The sequence below is a fragment of the Melospiza georgiana genome, chromosome Z, assembly GCF_028018845.1.
Source record: "Melospiza georgiana isolate bMelGeo1 chromosome Z, bMelGeo1.pri, whole genome shotgun sequence".
Classification (NCBI taxonomy): domain Eukaryota; kingdom Metazoa; phylum Chordata; class Aves; order Passeriformes; family Passerellidae; genus Melospiza; species Melospiza georgiana.
Genome location: NC_080465.1, coordinates 70845467 through 70871054, shown reverse-complemented (window position 1 = coordinate 70871054; position 25588 = coordinate 70845467). Strand labels below are relative to the sequence as shown.

The 25588-nt window shown below is 35.0% G+C and overlaps 1 protein-coding gene across 4 annotated transcripts in view; it reads left to right on the top strand.

Moving 5' to 3' along the window:
* The window catches only part of NIPBL (NIPBL cohesin loading factor), a 147963-nt gene that overhangs the window by 80612 nt on the left and 41763 nt on the right, over nucleotides 1-25588 (top strand). For 3 of the 4 annotated variants that reach the window (XM_058044612.1, XM_058044610.1, XM_058044611.1), the window contains 2 exons: nucleotides 9642-11162; nucleotides 24548-24730. In XM_058044612.1, the coding sequence (XP_057900595.1) occupies nucleotides 9642-11162; nucleotides 24548-24730 (1704 nt within the window). The remainder of the gene's footprint in view (nucleotides 1-9641; nucleotides 11163-24547; nucleotides 24731-25588) is intronic. The other variant, XM_058044613.1, reaches the window with a different exon arrangement.

The following is a 25588-nucleotide window of genomic DNA, read 5'->3' as shown; positions in this document are numbered from 1 at the left end:
TTCTTTTTAACAGTAAGGGTTTGGTTGCACAGGACATGTTCTTCCGAGGTTAATAACCAGTAGTGTGGAAGAGTTTATTTCAGGAAAGCAGCAGAGATTTTGGGGGGACATTCTTGCTAAAAGTTATACAGCTTGTCTACTGCAATGGTGAGGTCTGGGGTTTTTTTGAATGCCAAGGTGCTTTTATTATATTTGATACTGGTGGTAAATGGGTATTGGAGCCTTCTGGTACTTATATTACTTTCTGTAACAAATCATTGTTTCTAATAAAGCTGTTAAAATATTTAGCTTCCACCAAACAAAATCTCTCAAAGTGGGAAGCAGTCTGAGTTTCAGAAGAGGAGATAACACAGGGGTTTGCAGAAGCGCCTTCTTAGAAAAGCAGCTTGTCTTTCTGAAATCTGATTTCACGCTTTTGTTTTATGAAAAGGAATCTTTAGTGCAAAAATCACTAATCCAAAATCTGACAGATTTGAGCTACTGGGTGTCAGATATGTGTAAGGAGTGATTTTATAATATAGACTTCCTTCCTCATATCCAAGTGCTTTTTGTAGCTATGTTTTTATAATTCTATCCTTTTTGGCTGCTTGGCTCTTGGAGTGTCCCCTCTTCATAAATCATGATAGAGAGGTGCAAAGTTTAACAATAACAAGTTGGTTTCATCCTTGTTCTCTGAGTGGAAGGGCAGGAGTTTGTCTCCTCTTTCTACTCTATCCTTAAGAAAAGCTCTCTATTGATTAACTTAACAAGTAATTTTTCTGTGTCTGTCAGTGAAAGGAGATTTTGAAGATCTAGATATTTGGCACCAAAAGTTGCATTTTAATACATCTCTTATATTTAATAGCTTCAATAGTGCTAAATAGTCCATGGAGCATGGCATAACTCAGGTCTTCAGTTTCCATTGCTTCCCTCACAATGATCTCTATATCCTCATCAGATATAATATGTTAATCAATACTAGATCATATCTTCTCTTTTGAAAGAATCTGTAGTATTATAGATAGATCTAGCTATTACTTGTTAAGACTCAGATTATCTGAGTTAGAAAAAAGTGATTCAAAAGGGCTTTTAGAGAAGTGGATTGACTTTTTCCATAAGGAGTGACTGGTAAACTGTCCTCTGGTTACATTGTGATATTTTGATTACATAATTTCTTCAGAAAGGTACTGAAACTTAATTCACACCTTCTTTTCTAACTACTGCCAGTACTGTCACACTTCCTGTATTACTTCGTGCAGTTGAAGGCTTTTGAAACAACTAGGGGTCTATATTCTGAACCGATTTTGTTCCTTTAACTGACATTTTGCTTTGTTCACATTCTGAAGTTGACTACAGGAAATCCTATTAAGTTTTAAAAATTGTCCCAGGAATTTCTGTTGTTCTCAGGCATCTTTTTTTCTTTTGGGAGGTGGGAATGTTGGGGGAGAAATTTCATTTTGGTAATCTCAGTTCTTTGCATTAAGTTGTGCTTTGCCACTGTTCAGGTACAAGTTACTTATTTTTATATGTAGTTAAGTAATTCAAAGTTAGTCCATCACTTTTAGACTAAACCTTTCCTAGAACATTACATTAAATTCTCCTTCTTTTTCAAGATTTAGATCTGTTACAGAATTTATTTGCAGATACAGAGTTTGTACCTAAAGATCTTTCATGCTTTTCTAAACCTCCAAATACTGTGAAACAAAAATGTTTAACAGACTGATGCTAAAAGGAGCTTGCAGTCTTTTAGTGACACGGAAAAGGGAAGATAACCTTGAAAATTGCATAAAATCTCAGAAAGTAACCCATCTCTTTCAGATGCTTTCTTGCAAATTGATTTAGCGCTTTTTTTATTCGGATTTGCTATGTTTTAATCTGAGCTCTTCCATACACAGGACTGTGTAGTTAAGTTTTAGATTTCTTCAAAGATACTTTTGTATAATACAGCAATGTTAACAGATTGAGGAGGTCTGCTTGTAAAAGGCAGAAGTTTGTTTTCTGGCATTTGTGAAAGAGCAATCAAATCATTAACCATTTCATTAGGAGGCTAATATTTTTTTAAACTTAAAAGCATTAGAAAAAAAATTTTAATGAGACAAACCGACTTGTATATGTGTGTTTTTCCCTGTATATTTTACCCCTGAGGATCCATTTTACCCACTTCTTTGGAATCTTACTGTGGATTCTTTGAATAAGGAAGAAGTGAAGCTGTAATAACTTTATTTCCAATAATTGGATCAGTTAGGGGGCATTTGGATGCCTGCTGTGGGCTCTTCTTTTTTTGGTTCGTTCCAAGCCCTTAGCAGCAGAGACACACATCCCAAGAGTGTGAATCTGCCGGAGCAAAACTCTCAAAACTACAGTTGTAGGTAAGTAACCTTTTTCTCTTACCTTTTAAGTTCTTACCCACCTACTCTCCCTTTCTCCCCATTACCCATCTCCCCCATAAAATTCCCTAAAGAGGAAACTAATAGAAGAATACTATTAAGAATGAATAGTTTGTTTATGTCTAATTTTATGTAGTTACTTCATGAAGTGACAATGTGTAATTATAACCAGGACATTAGCGTTCATTTCCAAAAATATTTTGTAGGGGGCTTATTGCCTCAAAAATGGAGCTACAAGTAGTGATTTGTATGGTAATCTTGGAGATTACAGTCATTAATACCAGAAGGTGAGGAGATAGAGTGTGAAAGATAAATGAGTGTCTGTGTAGGAGAATGTGAGACTTAGGTATCCTGGGTTTTGTGTATACAAGCTTTCATTAGGTCTGCATTTTGTAGTGTGATGTAATAGATGAAAGTGGCACCTCATATAGCTCTTTGAAGAAAACATAGCTTTGCAGCCTCCAGGTCCTATAAAAGACAGATTTTGTGTTTTTGTGTGTTCAGACATGTTTTAAGAAAAGTAAGGGGAATAAGGATTCCCGTTCTGTGAGAGGAATTGCAATGAAATATTGCAATGTTTACACCTATCTGTGACAAGTTACTTCCGTTTACAGTTTTTATAAAGATTAATGTACTTTACAAATGAAAAATGTTTTCCTTTTAAAAAAAGGTAGGATCATATAATTTAATAGTATTTTATTTGTGCTCATATGTAGAATGAAATCAAAATTCCTCTATTTATACCAGGTTGTGCTTCACATATGGTAGTGCAGAAAACTGCTCTTGTAAGAAGGTGTAGAAAATAACTGAACTTTAGCAGTTTAGCAAGAAACCTTCTTTCTTTCTGCCTGCACTGTAAACTAAGGCTAGAAAATTCAATATAAATCGCATGTAATGTATACCCTTGATTGTACCTGTGGATCAGAGGATTTATGATACCATTAATCCAATAATAACTTATATACTGGGACAGACATTTCTTTATAATGGATTTAAATCTTGATAAAGAGATGGCACGAGTAGTTAATAAACCCTATTAAGAGCTTAAGCCCAGCATTTCTGTAGTTCACATTTACTAAGTTCATGCTGACATCAGCTTAAGAAGACACAATATTTTTTTTCATTGTCATGGAATATAAGTGTTAATCTAGTTAATTGATGATATTTTTGAGTACAAGGCAGAACAAAATCAACAGCTGGAAGTGAGAAGAGAAAGTCACTGATAATTTCTAAAGTTTTCTGTCTATACTAATGAATTAAAATCTAATTGGATAATGTTAGCCATGATGCTTAAGAGTTTTCATTCAGACGTTAGTGTGTTGCATTTTTCTTGTGGAATGCTACACTGGGTATTTCAAACTAAGTATACTTGAGGTTTTGCTCAGATATTTTGAGTTTACAAAACTGTAATTTTGTGCAAAATCACATGGGTAAAACCTAGTGTTTATGCTGAAAAATCTGTCTCATAAATAAAGTCATATGGTTTGTGAAAGCAATGTTAAATTCAGGGAGTTTAAGTTGGAGTTTCTAATCTCTAAACAAATGTAGATATTTGATTATACTTTTCTGTAGTTCAATTTTTTTGTTATTTCCTAGTGTAGCATTTCTTTTGTATTACTGTAATTGCCAGAGAATTGTGAGCAACCAGACATCCTTAAGTAGAAAAATTGATAAGACACTATGATGATTGTATTATTGCTATATTTAAGAACACAATCAAAACTTTCTAATCTTAATTTTGATGAAGTCTTCTACACCTTAAGGCATATCAGGGATCGCTGTAGCCTTTTTGTTTTTTAAACTGAAGGAGTTTAGACATTGTTCTGGTGGGGTTTCCTTTTTGGACAATGACCAGAAATTTGATGAAGTCTTTTAACAGGTCAGTGAAGAGTAGCCTGTGGTTCTGTTCTGAGTCTTGCAAGTCTGTTTCTTTGAACTGCAGCAGTTGAAAGTCCTCTGGTCTCTTCAGAGGTTTTTGGAATTATGTACCATTCTATAAAGCTTCTTATACGAGGTTCATGACTGTACTTTCTTGATTTCTTCTGTAAGGGAGGAAGTAGTGAGAATAAAATCTTTGTCCTGTGTTGGTTGTATCTCTCCTTCAAGGGGAAGAACTAGTTGTGTGGAAATCTCTTCTGCTGAAGGAAGGGTTCTGTTGGTTGTTCAGTTCTTTTTTTTCATTTGGCATAAGACTTTGAGGGGAAGTCAGATTGGAGCAAACTCTTATGGATTGTGCATATATGAGGGAGCTGAAAAGAATGGGTATTTGTCCTAACTCCACTGATAGGTTGTCCATTGGTACCATTGAAGTAATTTTAAACATTCCTTGTATACAGATTAGATTCTTGTGGTACAGAGCACTGCTAGCTGGGGGGACAGGGCATTTAGCTTCAAAGAAATCTGTGAATAGTAACTTAGAAAAGGAAACAGTTAACAGTAGACATGTTTGTTATTGAAACATTTAGCTATTTGTCATTTGTCAAAAATATCTAATCTTGATTGCTAGTTAAAATAAGATAAGCTTATAATTGGCTCTATCTGGTCTCTGATGTTGTTAAAAATAGGAGATTTGACAATATGTAATAACATATTAGGACTAGAATATTTGAGTTAAATTTGTTAACTTGTGATATAATTAAATAAGTGCTATTTCAAATGAGTGGAAGCATATCCTAGTAATCTCTGATATCAGAGATTAGAAGAGTTAGAGGTTTCAAGACATAAAACTCTTAAAAGTTATCCTTTACAAAAATAAAATTCATACTTTCAATTACCATTTAAATAGTTCATCTAGAATTCAACATAAGAGAATCAATCTTTTTTGTGTCCCCAAAGAGGAGAACATTTACATATGAGCATTTTGAATATGAAGTCTTCCACGGAGTCCCTTGCAGGGTGTAAAATGGGGAAGCAAAAATTTATCTGTTATGTCTATTTATAAGTATACCAAACAATATTAATAGAAGGAAATGTTACCGTTCTGCTAAAAAGAAGCTTAGCAACCCTGCTGATGGTTATTATTTAGACTTGTTGCCTTTTCATAGATACTTACAAAAGGCCCATTTTCAATATGATGGACCAAGCAGTTCTAGAACTATCATCCAATTTTACTCAATTGTTTAAGGAGTTTATTCTGGGATTATCAGGTTTGCAAGGAAGCAGTAATATAGAGGATTTCAGTGCTAATGGTATCTTGACTGTTGTTTGGAAAGATTCCAGGGTGAGTAAAAGAATAGATACATTTGTAGTAACAGCTCTCCTCATCCACCTGCTGCTTCTAACACTTCCTCAGCTTCCTCAGCATCTCTTTTCTGGATGAATGGTCTTCAAATCACAATTTCCTTGTAGTTCCAGCAGAAATGTATCTCCTGGGGTCTGTGGTTATTTCAGTGCAATGTAGCTCGTTGCACAAAGTTCCACAGCAACTAATTAATTAAATTCTAAATCATAACTTTGATACACATTTCCTAAGATGAAGACAATAACCTGCTTTCCAGGGATACTGTTCATAAGAGGATTTCTGGGAGATTACCACTTGGAAATCCAGCTAATTTTTTTCCCATGTCAAGCTTGTGGTTCCAGTAATGCTTTGTTTCTTTTGCCATGGTGAATAATTTCATTTGATAGAACAGTCTACTATTTTTTAGTATAGTGTAGTTTATGATCTTGCTTTGAGTTCCAAGGTACTGCCTTTTAGTGAGCATGTTGCAAAGTAAAGAGAACATTCTTATGAATTTGCTAAGTCAAAAGGATTCATACATAGAGTAACTGTTCTCTGAACTACAATAGATTTGTTAAAGGAATTGGAAAAAATGTAGGTATATTTTAAGTATATCTATAACCTCAGAGAAAGATGGAGGAGTGAATTAATTGTTTTGAAAAGAATCTGAAAACAATGAACTAGTATACCAAATCATTAATATAGTCAGAAAACTCTTCTGTAACTTAATACATACTCCTTTTACTATGAAAACTGTTACAAAGACGGAAGCAAAAACATCCTGATCACACTTTATTGGACTAAAGAGATTGTGACCCAATATATTTGGAACTGCAACAAGCTTCAGATCTAGGTCTGTAAGATTTCAAAGAAAGACATTATTCTGATATTTTGGTGAAGCCCCAGATCCCAATATTTTTCCCTCCCAAAAAATACTGCTGTCTGTGGAATGAAGTTTGAATACAGATGCCTTGAAGGATATGAAGTATATTTCAATGGATATTGTAAAAATTCATCTGTTCATATTGGGACTCATGACTTAACGAAGAAGCTGTATGCAAATTTCCGTATATTCGACTGTGGAAGAGAAGATCTGAAGACATCTGTTTTTAGAGGTTCCCTACTCTCTTCTCATCTCACTGTTCTAATTCTTGTATAGCTGAAAGTGAGTTCAAGATTTTATGAAGCCCTCAGAACCCAATGGTATGTTTCAGCTTTCAAATTTTTGTAGCTATTATTTCAACTTCAAAAGTTTTTGTACTTATTCAATGGAGTTTTTTCATTATGCTTTTTGAAGGCAGTGGTACTATATATTCATCCTATCTTTGTTGCCCTAGTTAACTGGATACTTTCTTATACTTAGGACAGCTTTTTTAGTCCTAGATCCAAAATTCTCATAGAGACAAAGTGGTAATGATTGAGTTTAGTTTTGAGGCTCACTTTCAAGATGTACTGGAAATAAGAAGAAATCTGTGAATGATCTGTACTCTGTCTGCAATCACCTTGCCATCTAAGAAAATTAAACTGTGAAGGTGTCCCTTTCTTCTCAGGCAAGATGTCAAGTTACTAAAACATCAGTATTCTAATGTCAAGATAGATGAAGAATGTGCATCAGAAGAGCTATGTATTTAGAGGGAATATGTGTATCAAGTTGTGATGTAATCATCTACTTATGTGTTCTCAACTTACGATTTGACATTTTGGATGATGAAGAGCAGCAGCATGGTGAACCTGGTCCCATACAGAAGTCCAAGCAAGAAAATTGGCCCTACTTGAATTGTTTTGGTTGTTTGTTCTTGGTGCCGTCAGCATGAGGGCTCTGAAAGGTGAGTTTTGGTTGATCCAGCTACAGCTGTCTAAGGCATCACAGCTCATGGCCATCTGCTCCTGTAGTAGGCATAAGAGAGGAAGGCATTTTCTTGCTTAAAGCTGAATCATTCAGCCTGGTAGGTTAATGCTGACCGCCTTCACTACTGCCTTATGATGATGCATTAGAGAGTAGTTGTGGAAATATGAATGTGGGTTCCCTTCTGCTACAGATGATAACTTCAGTTAAAGAAACGGGGCAGATAATGAATAACAGTAACATCTTAAAGACTACTGTTAGATCCACCATCACAGCTTTTCAGGACTTTTTCAGTGTGCCTGGCATTTCAGGAATAAAATGACAACTTTTCATAAGAAAACAAGTTTCTGAACTTAGATATCAAAATGTAAAGGGTTTTAATTGAGAAGTAAGGTAATGATGTGTGTGGATGTATGCATATTTGTTCTAATCCATAGTGAATAAAAATTAATCTATTTAAGTCCTCATATGAATCCAGCAGTTGCTGTAGCACAGGAAAAGCAAAAATCTCCATGCTAAAAAGCTGCATCTTTGATTTGGAAAATTTATTTTGCCTTACATGTCTATCACAAAGTTGGCATTCATTCCTATAGACTTCTGTTGAGCTTTGCAAAATTCTTTATTTGCAGTTGATCAGTTTCTGCATGGAGTTTATTGTATCTGTCTTTACCTGTCTTCCAGCCATTAAATCTTGTACAAAACTTTTGAGTTTTAGAAAGTTGGAGATATCCAAATAGATTTGAGGATGAAAATGATAGAGAAAAATCCTGTTCACATCACTGGAATTTACCATGTTATTGCTTGTCGTTGTGGCCTAATTTTAATTCTGGAGGTGATCCTTCAAAGTATTTCTAAATAAAAATCCTCTAAAAATTTTCAAGAAATTAGAACTCATATGTTGTGATTCTGGTTTACATTTCCAGAGGACTGTGTGGATTTTTTCTTTGACATTTATTTCCTTATTTCTTGATTACATCTTCCTTACTGTACATTCACATGCTCTGAATGGAGAGCTGGTTCATTGCATCTGGTGCTAAGGCACAACAAACCTAGGCATAAAGAACAGTATTTTTCTTGCTTTGCATTTGTGGTCTCGACATTTTGGCAATAGATCTATGTTTAGTAATTCCTTACAATCTTATCCCAGGATTACAGAGAAAGTTGTTTTTTTTTTTTACAAATTATTCAGTGGTAGTTGAGAAATGAGAATATAAGCCTTAGTGCAGATAAAGCATCTAGTTTGCATGGCAGAAATTAATTTTAGTTTAGAGTTCTGTGTTGGTAATATAAATGGGTTGTAGTTTTATATGGGTAGAATATACTCTTTTGGATACTTCCATGTGCTTCTCATGTCTATGAATTCTACCAAATTACAGGTGGTTGACTTAATTTTTCTGTATTCTGCTCCTAATGTTTTTTAGTGTAAACTGAAGGGCTTATTGCAGAGTCAGGTTCTTGACAGAAAATTATCACAATACTTTGTGTTTCATCTCAAGTTTTTAAGTGTGTAGCGGTCCCCCACCTAATATGCATGTGTTAAGGTAGAGACTCCAACCCTTGGTTTACTGCTTTGTTTCAAAGAGAAGCATGGAGGGGTGGTATAGTTACTTTATCAGTTTTGTTCATTGTTTGTGCGTTCCCTGACTAAAATATGTGTGAAGTCCAGCTGATCCACTGAACGAAGTGGGGAAAACCTCTGTCGTAATCATTGCAGATCCTTGCTTACTTAGTACTTGTGTAATAAAGAGGTTGGATCTGCAAAAGATATCTTCTATAGTAGTATTCCTCAAAAACTAGTTGTGGAGCTGCAGCTTAACTTTGACTTTTCAGATTTCTGCTTCAAGTGTAATTAAGGAGTTTGGGAGTTTTTTTAATGGGGTTGGATTTTTTGGTCCTTATGTATTGCAGCTGCTTTATTAGGTAGTTCACTTGGGAATTACACAGGACCTTTGATTTCATATGTTTTGAGGGAGGGTTTTTTTAATGATTAGCTGGAATTTGTGGGACAGTGAATGATAGTCTGAATACATTAAAAAGTATTAGTTAGAGAAGTCCTATTCTTGCTTTTAAATTCAGTGGATTTTGTTTTGTGTGCACATCCATGCTGTGGAGGATTCGTTATGGGAATGGAAGGGAATGGACATTCTTCCTTGAACATTTATCAGTTTTTATATATAATTTGTGATTTTTTTTCTCTTTTAACTTGCAGATAAGCCTCTAAAGAAGCGAAAACAGGAAAACAAACCACCAGAGGCTGGAGGTGCTACTGGAGGAAATAGAACAGCTTCTCAGGAGACAGGTTCTGCAGGAAATGGGGCACGGCCAGCACTGATGGTTAGTATTGATCTGCAGCAAGCAGGAAGAGCAGACTCTCAGGCAACAGTAACTCAGGATTTGGACACCATCAAAAAACCTGAAGAAATAAAGCCGTATAATGACGGGTTTATGTGTGTTCCCCAAGAAGACACTGTTGGAGTTCTTAAATTTAAACCTGAAAACCATCCAGAAATTTTTAGGAAAAAGTCAGACTTTGAAAGTCAAAAGACAGATATCCAGCAAAATGAAAACAGACAAATGGAATTCCAGCAAAATGAGAGCAGACGGTTGGAAAGTAAATACAATGAGAGCAAGCAGTTAGAAGTGAAACATGAAAGCAGACAAATGGAAGTGAAACAGAATGAGAACAGACAGACAGAATTGAAACAAAATGAGAGCAGGCAAATGGAGATGAAACAAAATGAGGGCAAACAAAATAATGGCAAACAGGAAATACGGCAAAGGCCAGAAACACCGAAACAGAAGAGTGAAGGCAGACCTGAAACACCAAAACAGAAGAGTGAAGGGAGGCCTGAAACACCTAAACACAAACATGATAATAGGAGGGACTCCAGTAAACCTTTGCCAGACAAGAAAATTGAAATACCTAGGCACAAACTAGATGTGAAGTCTGATCCTTCAAGGATGAAACCTGAAAATCGACCTGATCCAACAAAACCGAGGCCTGACGGGCGCTCAGTTTCTGATACACCAAGGCGTGACCATGACAGCCTTAAACAAAGATCTGAGGACAGGGGTGAATCAGAGAGATACAGAGGAGATCCATCCAAGATCAGAAGGCCTGAATATTTGAGATCCTCAAACAAAAATGAACATGATTCTAAGCATGGTATTAAACCTGATGGTTCAAAACCTGAGAAATTTGAAAGGAAATATAGGCATGAGTCTGGTGACTCAAGGTTTTCTTCTGGGGATCAGAAATCAAGGCCTGACAGCCCTCGTATTAAACAGGAAAGTAAAGGGGATTCTAGCAAATCAAGACCTGATAAACCTGGTTTTAAGTCACCAAACAGCAAGGATGAACGAAGGACAGATGGTAATAAGAGTAAAGTAGATAGTAATAAAGCACATGGTGACAATAAAGCAGAGTTTCCCAGCTATTTGTTGGGGGCAAGATCTGGCGCATTGAAACATTTTGTCATTCCAAAAATCAAACGTGATAAAGATGGCAATGTTACTCAGGAGTCAAGGAAAACTGAATTTAGAGGTGAACATAAGGACAAAGTAGAGAAGATTGGGCTAGTTGAAGATCTAAATAAAGGAGCTAAGCCTGTAGTTGTCCTTCAAAAGCTTTCTTTGGATGATGTGCAGAAATTTATTAAGGACAGAGAAGATAAATCAAGGGGCTCTTGTTTTAAACCTAACAAGAACAAGTCAACCAAACCTAATAAAGGTAAGATTGTTTTAATATTAATTGCATTGTATCTTTTACACTTGAGTTCTTGTAGACTTTCTACTTCTGCTGTTAGAAATTAAATGCAAACATTTGATAGTTTCTATGCTTCCTTATATGGTGAGAAATAAACTGAAACTAGTCTAAGGACTTGTCATTATCAGAAATCTTGCTAGAAATGTACCTGAAATTATTTATCTACTTCAGTACAACTACTTAATCTGGCAACTCTTTAGTGGTCTTAAGCGGTACTTCAGCTGCACTAGTTTTATATGGTCCTTTATCTGGTGAAATGTAACTGTTGTGTGTATAATTTTACCTGATTAGGTCTGTCTGTATAAAGGGCTGCCACTGCTGTAAATATTGTAGCTGGAATGATGGGAAATACTCACTATGCAAGCCCTACAATTATTTTTGTATTTAATTTGAAGTTAAATGGGTTTTTCCAAAGCATGTTTTTAAATGGTGGTAGTAGGAACATAGTTGCAGAGTCCCACCTACCTCCTTAACACTGTAGGCACAAATCAGTTGAGGAGGTTCCATACTTGAGACTTTCTGACAGTAGCTTAGAAAAACGTTTGATCTGTAGGAGACTTCTTTTTATCATTGTCTCTGGTGTTCATTATATGCAGAAGGGAGAAAGCTGAACAATTAGCTGGCATTTTGAAATTAGTCATATAGACAGGAAATAATTTAGAATATCTTGTAGGTTTGATATTTAACTGATTATCTCTTTGCAGATTTAACACTTTTTAAAAATAAGATCCTTTTTTTTCTTGGTACTTTCATTTCGACTTCATTGGTTTCAGACTGAAGGTCTGAAAGTAGATCATTTCACACTGCAAAATCAATATTACTAACCGGTCGGATTTCCTTTTTTTAATATTTAAAGAATTTAAGTTTCTTATATAGTTATGTTTATAGAGTTGTTGTGTCTTAAAATAGACACAGAGGAGAGGTTTACAATTGTATGGAGGATGATGTATAAATCCATTTCCAGGTGTATAATGAATTCAAGATTAAAACACTTTTTTACATAGCTAATCTGGTAAGAAATTATGTAGAAATCATCTTCATGAATGTACGACTGTTTTATGTGCACTTGTAAAGAGGTGTTTTCTGTATCATTAATGTCTTGTGGTATGCCAGTTTTCTATCTACTAACCAGTTTATATTAACTCTAAAAAGCCTTAATAATAATTTGTGATGTATTTTACATATTTGTAAAATATTAGCCTCCTTGTTAGGGATTTCTTTTTGTCTTGGGAATAATAACATTATCCCTGTCCCTTTTTGAAGTTCAAAAGAGGCAAAATTTCAATTTCTAATAATAGATATCTAGTGTTAGCCATAAAATTATGGTATCTTTGTTCTCAGTTTAATCTGAAGCTTTCACATAAAACCCTTATGTCCTTCATAGAAAATGGTAAAAACTTTCTGGTGGAACTGAGGTCTAGTCTCAGTAGGATAGATTTTGAATTCACACTTTTTTATGTGCAGAAAATCAGTTACAAGTCTTCTGAACAATAGGCAGTGCATGTATGCTTTCCAAAAGTGTTTCTGAATTACTTTTTTCTTGTAGTCTGTATTATATGTGGTTATATATGTAGAATGCTTTAGTAATGTGTAAAGGTTTTAATGACTTTTGTTATGATTCTAGTACCTGTCACAGATGAGCAATGCAGTAATTTTAACATTAGGCTTATAATTTCTCTACAATGTTTTTCTGCTTTTTTTTTCTTTCTGAAGTCATCACTTTCTTGCATTTCTTGCACTTTGAAGTAACTTGTAACACGTTTTACAGGGAAAAATGGTTTGAATCTGATACAAGTCTTTTTGCAGTTCTATTTGGAATAAGATTCTTACAATGATAATAGAAATAGGTTCCATGAAAAGAATAATGTAACTCTTTTTATCTTACAAATCATGTTTTGAGTGTTCAGCAGGCAGATTTTGGAGAAAGTGTGTTTGAACTGCAGATTTTTAATGTGTATGTTTAGTTCTGGTTTTTTTTTCTGGTAACTTACTTCCTAGAATGCATGCTACTTAACCAGGTGAATTCCAGTGTTTGAAAAGATACAAATTTTCTATAGATATCTCTCTTCATAAGGCAAAGTCTATTTGTCAACAGCTAACTGATGTAGATGTGTTCATGCCACTGACATGGTGTCCTCAATCCAGTTGAAATAGTGTTGTCTTACTTGGTGCCATTTTTAGTTATAAACTTTTTAATACACTAAGAACAGTAATTTTCATAAATCTTCTTTTAGTTCATCCTATACTACTTAGTAGATTGTAGCAATTCTTTTCCAGTGAATTCTTGCCTTTTAGCATCATTATTCAACTTCTCACATGCCTCTTATGCCATGTAGCTTAGTATATTTTACTTTTTCTTATTTCATTACCCTTGTATCTCTTATCTTTTCTTTTTTGCTTTCTCATCCATCCCTCCTTCAAGAAAATGTCTTCTACTGGCTTTCTCATATACAACATCATTGCTATAATTTATCTGAAATGCAGTTTAAAATATCATTGTTCAGCTAGTTCAAAACACCATTTAGATAGTTGTTCTGTCTTAAGGGGCTAATTCCCATTCATTACAAAACTCAACAAAATTGACTCACATTACGTTACAATTAATTCTTTGCAATCTGAAAGTCCATACAACTTTTTGCATTGTTTTAATAAATTTTAAATTTGTGCCTTTATTTGCATTGAACTCAAAAAAGACAAGGTAATATTTTCACCAAATTTTATAGACATGTTTGAAATTTTATCAAGTTATGAATGGGAGGGATAGCCACAGTGTGTGATCCGTAATATTAAATAAATCCAAGAGTCCCTTTTGGCATTTACAATGAAGAAGTAATTTTTCTCTCTCCCCTGATCTTTGAGCATTTTCTGAAAGATTCTGTATCTCAGAGGAAGGTTATGGAATTTTTTTCACAGTATTTTTGTTGCAGAGTCTTGTGATGAAGTCTTGTGGCCAATTTTGTCCACATCAGAATGAACTGTGACGTTTTCTTTGTCTGATTTTAACATCTGTTAATGTCTTTTTTGGTTTTAATGCAAATGTATGTTGTCGTGGGACATGAAACTTTTCCCTTTAAGCTTGTGCCTGCAATGAGGAGGTCATGTTTGCTGTCCTTTCTTTTCAGAGCTTCAGTGAACACCTTCTCTGCTGCTTTTTTAGAGCTATGCTGATCAGCTGTGTTGGGATGGGAGCTGTTAGCAGCTTCGTGGTTACTGCATTCTGAACAGGACAAATTTTCCTTTGTTAAGTATAAGTAATGAGAGAAACTGTAACTACCTCTGCAAGATGTCTGAGTAGGTTTATAATATGTTTGAAGGGTTGTCTTTGCAAAACAAACGTCTTTTGGATCTTTCTATATCACCTAAAGGGATTTGTTGTTTTAAGGGGAAAAAAAATTGTGATCTGAATGCCATTCCTCCATTGTGTAGATTGTTGTGGGATTTAATTATCTTCACAACACAGAACTGAAGACATAAGGTTTTGCTGCTCACTGCAAGTCTTCCTAAATATACTGTTTCCTGCTGCTCTGATCTGAAATTTGAGTAAAGACTTGATGTTTCTTTGAAGGTGCTCTTCATACATACTCTTTACAGGATCAGCTAAAAGTCTTACTGCTTAATCATCTTTATGTTGTTAAAACAATGCTTCTGGATTATTCTGTGTTTTCTGCTTACATGGTTTGTTTGGGGGTTTTGGTTTGTTTGTTTTTAATTCCAGGTGACTTTTTCAGAGTGTGTAGTAACTCTGATTTGGTGTTTGTGTAACATGACAGTCTGTCTTTGGGTTCTAGCATTGTTGGAAATAGTTTCACTTGGGAAACAGCAATCAATTATCTTCTAGTAGTGACAGGAAAGGGAGTATTTCAGGATGAAAAGCTGTATCCAAATTGTGTGCGCTCAGTTGAGTGAACTTGTTATGCCTCTCACTGATTTCTAGTTGGTATAGCCAAACTACTTAAAGGTGCTTAATGGTACAGATGAAAACTGGGGGCAGAAAGGAAGTACCAGTTCTAAACCTCATTTAAATCCTACATGTACAGGAATTCTATAAGGGCAAAATTTGGTTATGGATGTTAACACATCAGCTTTTAGAGTTCACACTAATTTGTTTCCAAAATAACAATTTCTTAATGCTGAGACAGACACCCCAAAATCGGAGGGGCCACAAGGAAATAACTGCATTAAAAACATACTACCTTGAGAAAGGAAAAGTTTGAAACTCAGCTTGCTTCCCATAAAATTGTGCTTTTGTAAAGGTTGGCATTGTGAAAATCCTCAGTTCCATACATCTTGATTTTGAAATGACTGTCCTGAAGTTCCCCGTAGCAACTGCATTTGAATGTGTCAAGGCCAGAGTCATAACCTACTGACCGTCTTGCTATGTATGCAGCACCAGGTGGATTTGTAGAAAATTATGCCACATTTCAGAGGAAAGAAATACTGTATTTCAGCATTTACAGCAGAAAATTTATAAAGACTCTTCTCAGCTCAAATGTTTAAACCTTTTTCAAACTAAAATTTAATTGTAATAATAGCAAAACAGCTATGACTTTCATAAGAGTTCCACAGTCTTCCAGTTTTTCTCTTTTCTGATATGTTAATGACTACCTCTCATCTTGACTAGACTAGAAGAGGAACTGGCTCACCCTTGTGCCATTAGAAGTATTTCAAGATGCTTATTGGTTTTGCAGAGGATCCACTTTAATATGTTCTTTGTTCATTGAGCCCTGATTATTTGGTGTTTTTTCCTGGATTTAAGGGTTTCATTTTGAAAAATATTCCAAGCATTGCATAGTTAAAAGTCTGAATTATATATAACTTGTTAAAGTCAAGGAAGATCTGATTTCTCCAACATACTTTGTGCTGGAATGGTTTTGCTCCTACTTGCAGGGAATTTTAAGATATGGTGTGTCTGTCCCATTCCAGAAGGTAACTGGGATTTGTGTGGGCATTGTACATACTTTCTGGGGCCTTCATTTTTGGTGCTAGTTTTTCAAAAGTAGATGTTGGATAAGCTGGTATTGGTACCTAGCAGGAATCAGCCACTGCACTTATGTATGATCTATTACTGGTAGTAGAGGAGACATTTTCCGCACAGAGTCTTGCCTGGTGGCTGCTTTCCTGCTATTTGTTTCCTACTTTAGACTTTGCTACTAAGGTAAATATTTTGATTCTTGCTCCTACAGTATTTTTCTGGATAGGAAGAGTGAACTTCGTGTATGTCACGTGGAATTCTTAGCAGCAACACTGAATTTGACCCAAAGCACCAATTTCATTATACTTTGATTTGTCTGAAATATGATGCTTTGTCTGTTTGCACATTTAGTGCAATGTTTAATTAGTTGATTTTTGAAAAATTACTTTGGCAAATCTAAGTGATAGACGTTTATTACCTACCCTGTCAGAACAATTTCTTGAAAGTCCAAAACTGCTCTTGGTTCATTGACATGGACACTTTATTGAGTTCCTCTTGTTTCTGGGAATAGCTAAGGCTATTTTGCATAAATAATTTTTGCAGCAATGCATTGCAATGTGCAAATATGGCCCCGCAATTTGTCTAATGTCAATTACAGTATGCACTGCAGACTTTTCATGTGTCTAAGGATCTAAAGGTGGATATTGATCTTGGCTTATGTGCTGGGATACGTGCTTGAAATTTTTGGCTTGAATTTTCTTCTAGCCAAAAGATAAATTTGACTAAATACAAATACCAAAAAGCCTCATATTAGCTTCTGGAGAATTAACTTTTCTGTTGCTCAACATTGTCAGCTGTTCTAGCTGACTCTTTTCATGTCAGAAAATTAAAACTGTTTACTTAAAATTTGGAGTTTATTTTTTGCTCTGTGGGAATACTACCAGCAAACAGAAAAAAATAGCACGGAACCTTTTTTGTCTTTCAAATTACTGAACTGTTGTTTTCATTGAATAACTTTTCTTCAAATATACATTCTGTTTAATCATCTCTCGAGCTATTTTCCTGTACTATTTTATATTTAAAGCTAAAACATCAGCAATCTTTTGTTGCTGTTCATTATGTAATTGTTATCTTGAAGAAGCAAAACTAGTAGCTTCATGCAATATTTGCAGTGATAAGGACTGACAATGTTTCTATGCAATAGTAAGAAAAATAAGCATTTATGTGTTAATTAGCATTGATGTGCCTAGAAGTCACAGATAAGAAGTAAAATAATGGTTTTGGTTTCCTTATTCTCTGCAAAGATTTTGGTTGTATTATATTCCTTATATAGAAGGTTTTGTTTTATAAGAAGAGAAATTCTGAGGAATAATCTGATTTTATTTAATTAAGATCTTTTGTCTCAGGCTCAGTAAACAACCTGAATACATGGCTGGAAAAATAAATTAGTCATAAATTTCAGATCCCAAACATTAATCATTGTAGGGTCAACAAATGGTTTGGGTTAGAAATTACCTTAAAGATCTTCTCATTTCTACCCGCTGCCATGGGCAGGGACGCCTTACACTGGATCAGGTTGCTCAGAGCCCCATCCAGCGTGGCCTTGAGCACGGCCAGGGATGGGGCACCCACAACTTTCCTGGGCAATTTGTTCCAGTACCCCACCACTCTCCCAGTAAAGAACTTCTTTCCAACATCTAGACTAAGTCTTTCCTGTTTTGTTTTAAAACTGTTCCCCCTTGTCTTATTGCTATCTGGCAGTGTAAAAAGCCACCCTCCTTTTTTTGAAAGCCCCTTTTAAGTACTGAAGGGAGTATTAATAGAAGCATATTAACAGATAATTGCATGCTGGGTTTTGCAACTGTACAAAATACCTTAACTTCTTTAACAATAAATTGAGTTGGCCTAAATTTCAATGCATATGTTCAAAAGCAATGACAGCAAAATTCAGAAGCACCCCCCAACACTGATTCATAAAAGCAAGGGAGTTTGTGCAGCATTATATTTATTTCAATTGCCAACCTTCCTTCTTTTTATTCTGAGTATTCCTTTATTTTTTGTATAGCATCTTGGAAAGCTAGGCCACTGTAGCCTCCTTTTATCAATTTCTGTACAGACGAAAAGTCAGCAATAAGGCCAGCAGTAAGTTCCTACAGTAATCATATAGCTTGAGAACATCATTGATGCCAATCTAAATGTGAGTTCTCTTGGCATTTAGAGAGAGTGTGTGTTGGATGTGTTCCCTGCTCTCTGCCTGGGTATTTCCAAGTTTCCTTTTGAAATATCCTCCTTCCCTCCTTCTAAAAATGTTTATTTCTTCTCAGAGTATTTTGTACTATTTTAAAATTCTTCTTGAATCTATGTTTCTTAGCTGTGGTTAATGATGACCTCTGTTGTATCATGGAATTATTCTGTTACCATGTCCAGATCCTTCTCTGACCAGCCTGTCTGGATCCCGTCTTTCAAAGCCTGAGCTAAGGACTGGAGTAAAAGCAGGGAGTCTGAAACTCCTTTTTTTTTTTTTAGGCTGGGAGCCTTTCCATTGTGCTACTGTTGGGACAGTTGAGGAAGAATTGTTCTAAAAAATATGTTACAGCAGGTTCCGTGAAATGTAGGACATACTTCTCCCTAACATTGCCATTCTCCATCCTGCTGAATTGATTGAAGCAGAGAATCCCTGTATGTGCAGCCCCTTGGGTGGTGGTGAGGGCATCTCAGTCTCCGCCCTTTTTTTGGCATGAGTATATCTGAAGTGAGCTCTGGAGTTATCCCTTCACATATGTAGTCAAAAGAAGAGGGTAAGGCACTCAATAGAGGGTTATATCCTTTTGGATACATCCTGTAGGATGTAGCTGTATACCCTTCCGTAAGCTTTACAGCGGGGAAGAGGAGAGGAAAGAGCGTAAATGTCCTACTCAGTTTGTTTTCACCAGTATTCATTTGATTATGTGTTTTTCAGCTGATGATAGGGTATTGAGATAACTTCCATCATATGAGCAGACATGTCCTCAGAACTTAAATTCACCTATAAAAATTACTGGGTTTTCCCTGTGTTTCCCGTTCTGTTCCTGAAACTGTTCAGGGCACAAAATTATTTTGACAAATGTGAAGCTCTTGGGCAGCAGACTTATCACCAGGGGCTCACTGCACCGTATAAAGAACACACTGGAGCATTTTAAGGGAGAACCTGGTGGAAATTATATCATTAAATTTGCACACTTGAGAAAGAATCGAAGATTTTTCAACTTCAACCAGCGACCTTTTAATGAGTTTATAGGCACTCATGTGGCCTTTTGCATTCCAGTGCCTGAATGCTATGCTGCAACAATAGTTAGCTATTTTAGAAGGGTGTTTATTTTCTAAACAGTTTATAACACAGGGAAGTACTTCTGTCCTTTCTTTTATTTTTCTTTTAGTTCCTTGTCTAATACACAACTTTATCTGCTGAGAATTTGCTGTAGATTTAACCTTCAAATCTCTGCTTTTTTAGCTACAGTGGCATGGCTGTTCAACAAGATAGCAGCACTCTTCTTATAGAATAAGGATATTTTATTTCATTTAGCACAGGTTTCAAAGTTGGTTGAGCTCATCCAGAAAGAAACTGCTTTCCTTCCTGCATGTATATGCCTAACATAAGACAATAGTTAGACTGTAAGCTTTTATTAGAAAAGGGAGGAATATCCTTTAATGCTCAAATGCTCAGAGAGGATATTTAAGGAAGGTGAGCTTAGTGTCTCTGAAATAATAACAAGACTGGATACGTTAGTCATTGGCAAAATAAGAAAAGTCCAGTGGCAGGTATAATGTCTTTTGTAACAAAAGAGGAGCAAGAAAAGGGCAAAATTGAGCTGCAGTCAGTAGGGCTTTTTTTAAATGTCCAAATGAAGACGAGTGACAGTTCTCTAGTATAGAAATTCAGTGGTCAGACTTCAATTTCTAAATGCTGAGAAATGGGAAGATTCATATCCTCACCCCAAACAGGTGGCATTATTCCCTTCTCACACCCTTGTGTGTTCTTTCATATAATGTCTTCATAGCTGGAAAAGGTGCATTTTAAAATCAAGATACAGAGAGAGATTACAAATATGAATTTGCATTAACTGCAGTTTTGCAGAAACAGAAATATATATTTATATTTCCACTGTAGTAACTGTCTCATAGGTACGAAAATAGCAATTCAGAGTTTAGATTTCTAAATGTATTTTAATCTTGGTGTCTCATAGTTCACAAGAAATTGTACCAAGATCTGATCTAAACCATGCAGTTATGTTCCATAGTTTGGAAAGCAAAGATAAATAATTCAAGAGAAAATAAGAGTTTACTCATGTTGATTTTGATTTCATGACAGAAACAGCCTCTCTGATCCTGGAAAGTCACCTAACCATCAGTAAGAATCATCCTCTTTTCCATGGGTGCTTGTTTGAAAGTTGTAACATCAAGCCAGGTGAAACTAATATGAGCACTAATATGAGATTGTTAAATCAAAAAATAATTGTGCTGTCCATATTGAATGGACCCAGCGAAAGTCCATAAGGATGTTACCTTTTTTACTCTCTCTTAATCTTTTTTAATCTCTCTTGAAGGATGATCTGCCAAGATCAGGAAGATCTAATTGACTTGCAAAGTCAACACAAATTGATACTGGATCCTCCTAAAGATAGCATATGCATAAACATTAGCTAAAGCTGTTTTACAAAGTTGAAGCTGCAAAACACAATACTGAGCTGTGAATCAGATCTGTTCTTTTCCATTAGTTTTTTAAGCCATATGTGGAGAAAGAAATCTTATATAAATAGTATTAGGATATATAGTAATGGGATATATGTATATATATATATTACTATATATATACATATATACACACATATATGTACATATACATATATATATATATAATATATAGTAATAGAATATATAAATATCCTCTAGATATTTATAGAAATTTTTCTACTATGCACAGTAAAACCCTCTGAAAAGCTTCCCTGACTATAATAAGATATAAGATCAGTCTTACAGATTAATTAGTTTCTCAGTGAGGTTCTCTGATTGATCTTTAACTGTGTTATATTTTGTAAAGAAATGCTTGGTGAGAAAACAAGTTATCTTGAGGGTTAGTGGGCATTGAGTAGTAGATGAAGATTCATTAACATCTTTCCTTACAAACTTTTTGATGCTAGCAATCAAGCAAAACCAAGAATTTATTCTTCTCTGGGAAGTAACTTGCATGTAAGTTGTGGAGAGCATTGCATATGTTTGGAGAAGCACTGTAGAAGTGACTGTTCATGTATGCAGTTCTGTGAAATGAATTATTCTTCTGTGTCTTCCCTTTGGTCTCATCAGTGTGGAGTTGGTTAGAATGCTCTTCCTGGCAATAAGAAAAATATTTTGTTATGATGGTACTTTTCTTCTGGTTTTTGTTTGTTTGTTCATTTGTTTGTTCGTGTTTTAGGTTTTTTTTTCTTTTGGATGTTTGGTTGGTTGGTTTTGTTTGTTTGGGTTTTTTCCCAGTTGTTTCCTTTAACAGTTGCAGAAGTTTTGAAATTATGTGTAAATGACATCTGAAGAATACATATGCCTATAGTGTCATTTGAGACATGGTGTACACTGATCACACACATTGCAGAAAATGAAGTTTTTCCATTGGTGCTGACAGTCCTTCAGCGAGATATTTGGGCATTCTATTAGATTATCAAGTAACTTTTTAGTGAAGTCTTTTTTACTGTTTAAAAAGCCATGCATGCTAGAGCCAAATGTAAGTGAATGAAGACATGGAAGTAGCTACTAGGTCTTAGCAAACTCAGCAAAAAATTTTGAAAGTTGAAAGTGATTGTACATGGATTTTTCGATTTTAAAAAGGTTTTTTTTCATATCCTATTAATTGTTTTATAAAATTTCCCATAAACTGAAAAGGCATTAGCATGTGTTTTATAACCTAATTCTTATTGCTATGTGACTGGATTCTTAGGTGAGCTGAATTCTTGTAAGTATTTCTTTACCACTCTGAACAGAAAAAAAACACTGCCTACATTATAAAATCAAAGATATTAAAGAAGGATTTTAGTAAGATATTTCTAATGACTTTTGAGCTGCCCTGACTAAAGACAGCATAATTAATAGAGTAAAATAAATCTTAACAAGCTCCAGACTTGACCAAAAGTACAGAAAATCCTTGATTTTCTTCAGAAAGGTTGATAAGTCCTTCTCCGTATATATTAGAATTGTACATACATGTACAGTCATGCTCAACGCCTCTGTATGGCATAAGTAAAACTCCATAGATTTGGTTGTTTACAGTCCTCAGCAGCTAAGGAAACTGGGTATGTGGCGCACTTACTTCGGGGAACATTGTGACAGAAAGAGAAACTTCAATGATAGCTTATAGAGAGCTTTATAATAATTCTATCTCTTCTCTTTTCTGGTGTTCTCTGCTTGAATAAATGAAGCTTTACCTATTTCCTAATAAAAGAAAAATGGGTAAGCTTATACAGTAATCTGAAATATCTGTAACAGGAGAGAGTGCAAATCAAGCAGTAGTTGAATTTAGCACCAGAGAAATAGAAACTTGAAAATTTTGAGATAGAGATAAAATTAGTTTTACAAATATTTAAAGTAGTCAATTTTTTTCACTTCATGCTATGTGTATGGTCCTGCTGATTTTAATGAAATTACCAATGGTCGAAAACTTGAAAATACATACTAGAGAACCTGGATTTGGAGCCCTCTATGAATTTAATCTGTGGAAATTGTCTTAAAACTTGTATATATAAATTTTTCTGTGTTCTGGGGCTGGGTGTAAGCTCCTCATGTGCTGTGTAGGCATACAAAGTATGGGGACACAGTGCTCAGATGCACAGCTGTGCAGCATTCAGCCTGGACCTGGCTGTCATCCAGGCAGCTGCTGGTACACACAGAGGAGATGGTCTGCCCATGCTGCTGTACTTCCGCCCATCTGAAGTCAAGTGCATAGCCCACAAAATTAATCATTAACTGAGAAACATGGCCAACCACACCAATAAATGTTTTTCATTATTTTCAAAAGCAATATTGATAATTTAACTAGCTTTGGTACATGAGAAATTTGATTGTATAAGGATGGCAACCTAACACAAATAGGTAACAGTGAGCACAATGTGAAGGAAGCAGGGACAACTTTAACTATTACTTTACTTTGTTTATGTTTCACTATGTTGCTTCAAAAACCCCAATATTTGAAGTTAAATTGTTTTTTGAATGACTTGGAGAGTATATTTTGATGGTGGAATCTCATGGTAATACTCTTTAATTCCAATTAAAGATGTTTAAAAAGAGAAAGAAAAAATCCATCTTGCAATAAAAGTTAGGATAGTAACACAAAAATGGACATAAGTTTTAGAAAGTTAGTGTAGTGATGTAGTATGTATTATCATCCAGGAGATAGGGTTTTTTGGCTGAATGTGTGTGCATAACAATTTGGAGGTGATTTCCTCTCTAAATAATATAGTATGCATCGAGAAGGAGAGAGAGGCACTTAAGGCAAAAATGTTTCTTCCACTACTGGAAAAAGATTAGCAGTTTAGTCTGACAACCTGCAAATCTGTATAGTAGGTTCTTCGATAAATAAAAATAGGACATCAAATAAACAAAAGAAATACTTTTGAATTGATTTGTTTTCCTTGTGTCAATTGGAAAAATTTTGCCTGAAAATTTCTTTCTAACTGCACATGGGCTTAATCTTGTTTCAAAATCATAAGAATAGTGTGATATTGTCTACCTATTTATCACTGTGGAAAAGAATCCTGATTTGTGGTTCAGCTAGCTGTTTGTCTCCATTAAAAAAAAATGTTTCGGTTTTGTTTTGCGAAAAATCAGGCACAATTTTCATTGCATCGTCAAACTACCAGCAGGAGGTAAGAAAAAATATGAAGCAAAAGCTGAGTTCTCAATGATTTGGCCTGTATTTAGGCATATGACCCTGCAAGTTTTGCCACAGGTTGTCTGTTCTTACTGGAAAAGGGAATAGTACTGTCTTGGGTACACTAATTACTATGAATGATAGTAAACAGAAATGTTAATGAGGGACTAAGAATCCATAATTTACTTACAACTGTTAGAAAACCTGGTAAATTCAGAGGATGAACTGAAATAAAACTAAACTTTGTGGAATAGAGCAAGGATATCATCCTACAAAGGTAATTGAAAAGGTAATTCAAAGGTAATTCATTTTTATGACTGAAAATATTTTATTGAAGGAAATGTGTGTGCAATTTATTGTGTTATTATTTCTAATTGTAGTGTGGACTTTAAAAAAAGGCTGTAAAATACATTTAGGTCTATATAACTGTGATCTAACTGATTGCTAGTGGTTATCCTGTGAGTGGTTCCTGAGACAGGATTGTAGTATTGGTCCCTCTTTTTTGTCTTCAGGTTCACATTTGCTTTTCTTACTCTCCACTAATAGGTAGCATAGATCAGTCAGTGTTAAAGGAGTTGCCTCCTGAGCTCTTGGCAGAGATTGAATCCACCATGCCACTTTGTGAACGTGTGAAAATGAACAAGCGTAAACGTAGCACAGTTAATGAGAAACCAAAATATGCTGAAATCAGTTCTGATGAAGATAATGACAGTGAAGAAGCTTTTGAATGTAAGTAGTACATAATTCTGTTCCTTATGGTGAAAAAAGCTAATATTTTGTTTTTATAAAAAGATAAACGTCTTTTTTAAGTTGGCTACCTTAAAACATACAGTCCCAAGTTTGCTGTCCTGATAACCACCTGGCCAAGAACCCTTGTTTCTCTTTTAAAAGAAAAAATACTTGATTGCAATTTTTCATCCAAGACAAAAAGCAGTGGGTTGTTAAATTTATTTTCCTGATTACTTTACTGGAAACTGCTCCCTAGATATTTTTTCTTGCTTTCAGTTGTACCATAAAACATTTCTAACTGTTCAGAATAAGGAAAATATCCTCTAAAGAAGCACCGAATTTACATACAAGTGTGCGCAGAGAGAAATTTCACTGAATAAATTCTTGGCTTCTTCTTAGTTTTATTGATAAGAAAAGTGGAAGATCCCCTCTTGAATTTTTGTAACATAGTAAATTGAGAATCTTACTGCACAGATGTTTCCTAAAATATTTCTCTTGTCATATTCCTTGAAAAATGGAAGTTATTCTTGATGAATTGTCAAAATACCATTTGCTGCTTCTGCTATTCTTGAATTAACTGTTTTCAGAGGAAGAGAGGAAGCTTCTCTTAGAGTTTTCCTGTGCAATTGAATAAAGTTCCTAAGGAAAAAAGAAAATTGTTATTTGCCTCTAAGTTAAGAAGGCATTTCCTGCTTGTTGATAGAAGTACAATTGGTTCGTTTCTGTGGTTGTACAGTTAACCAGCACTTTGTTAGGACAAAGTGAATTAGTTAGTCTGAACTATGTATCCATGCAGAGCTACAGAAGAAACCTGTTAGCCTTAGAAACAATCTTGCCTATAATGATATTTCTCACAAG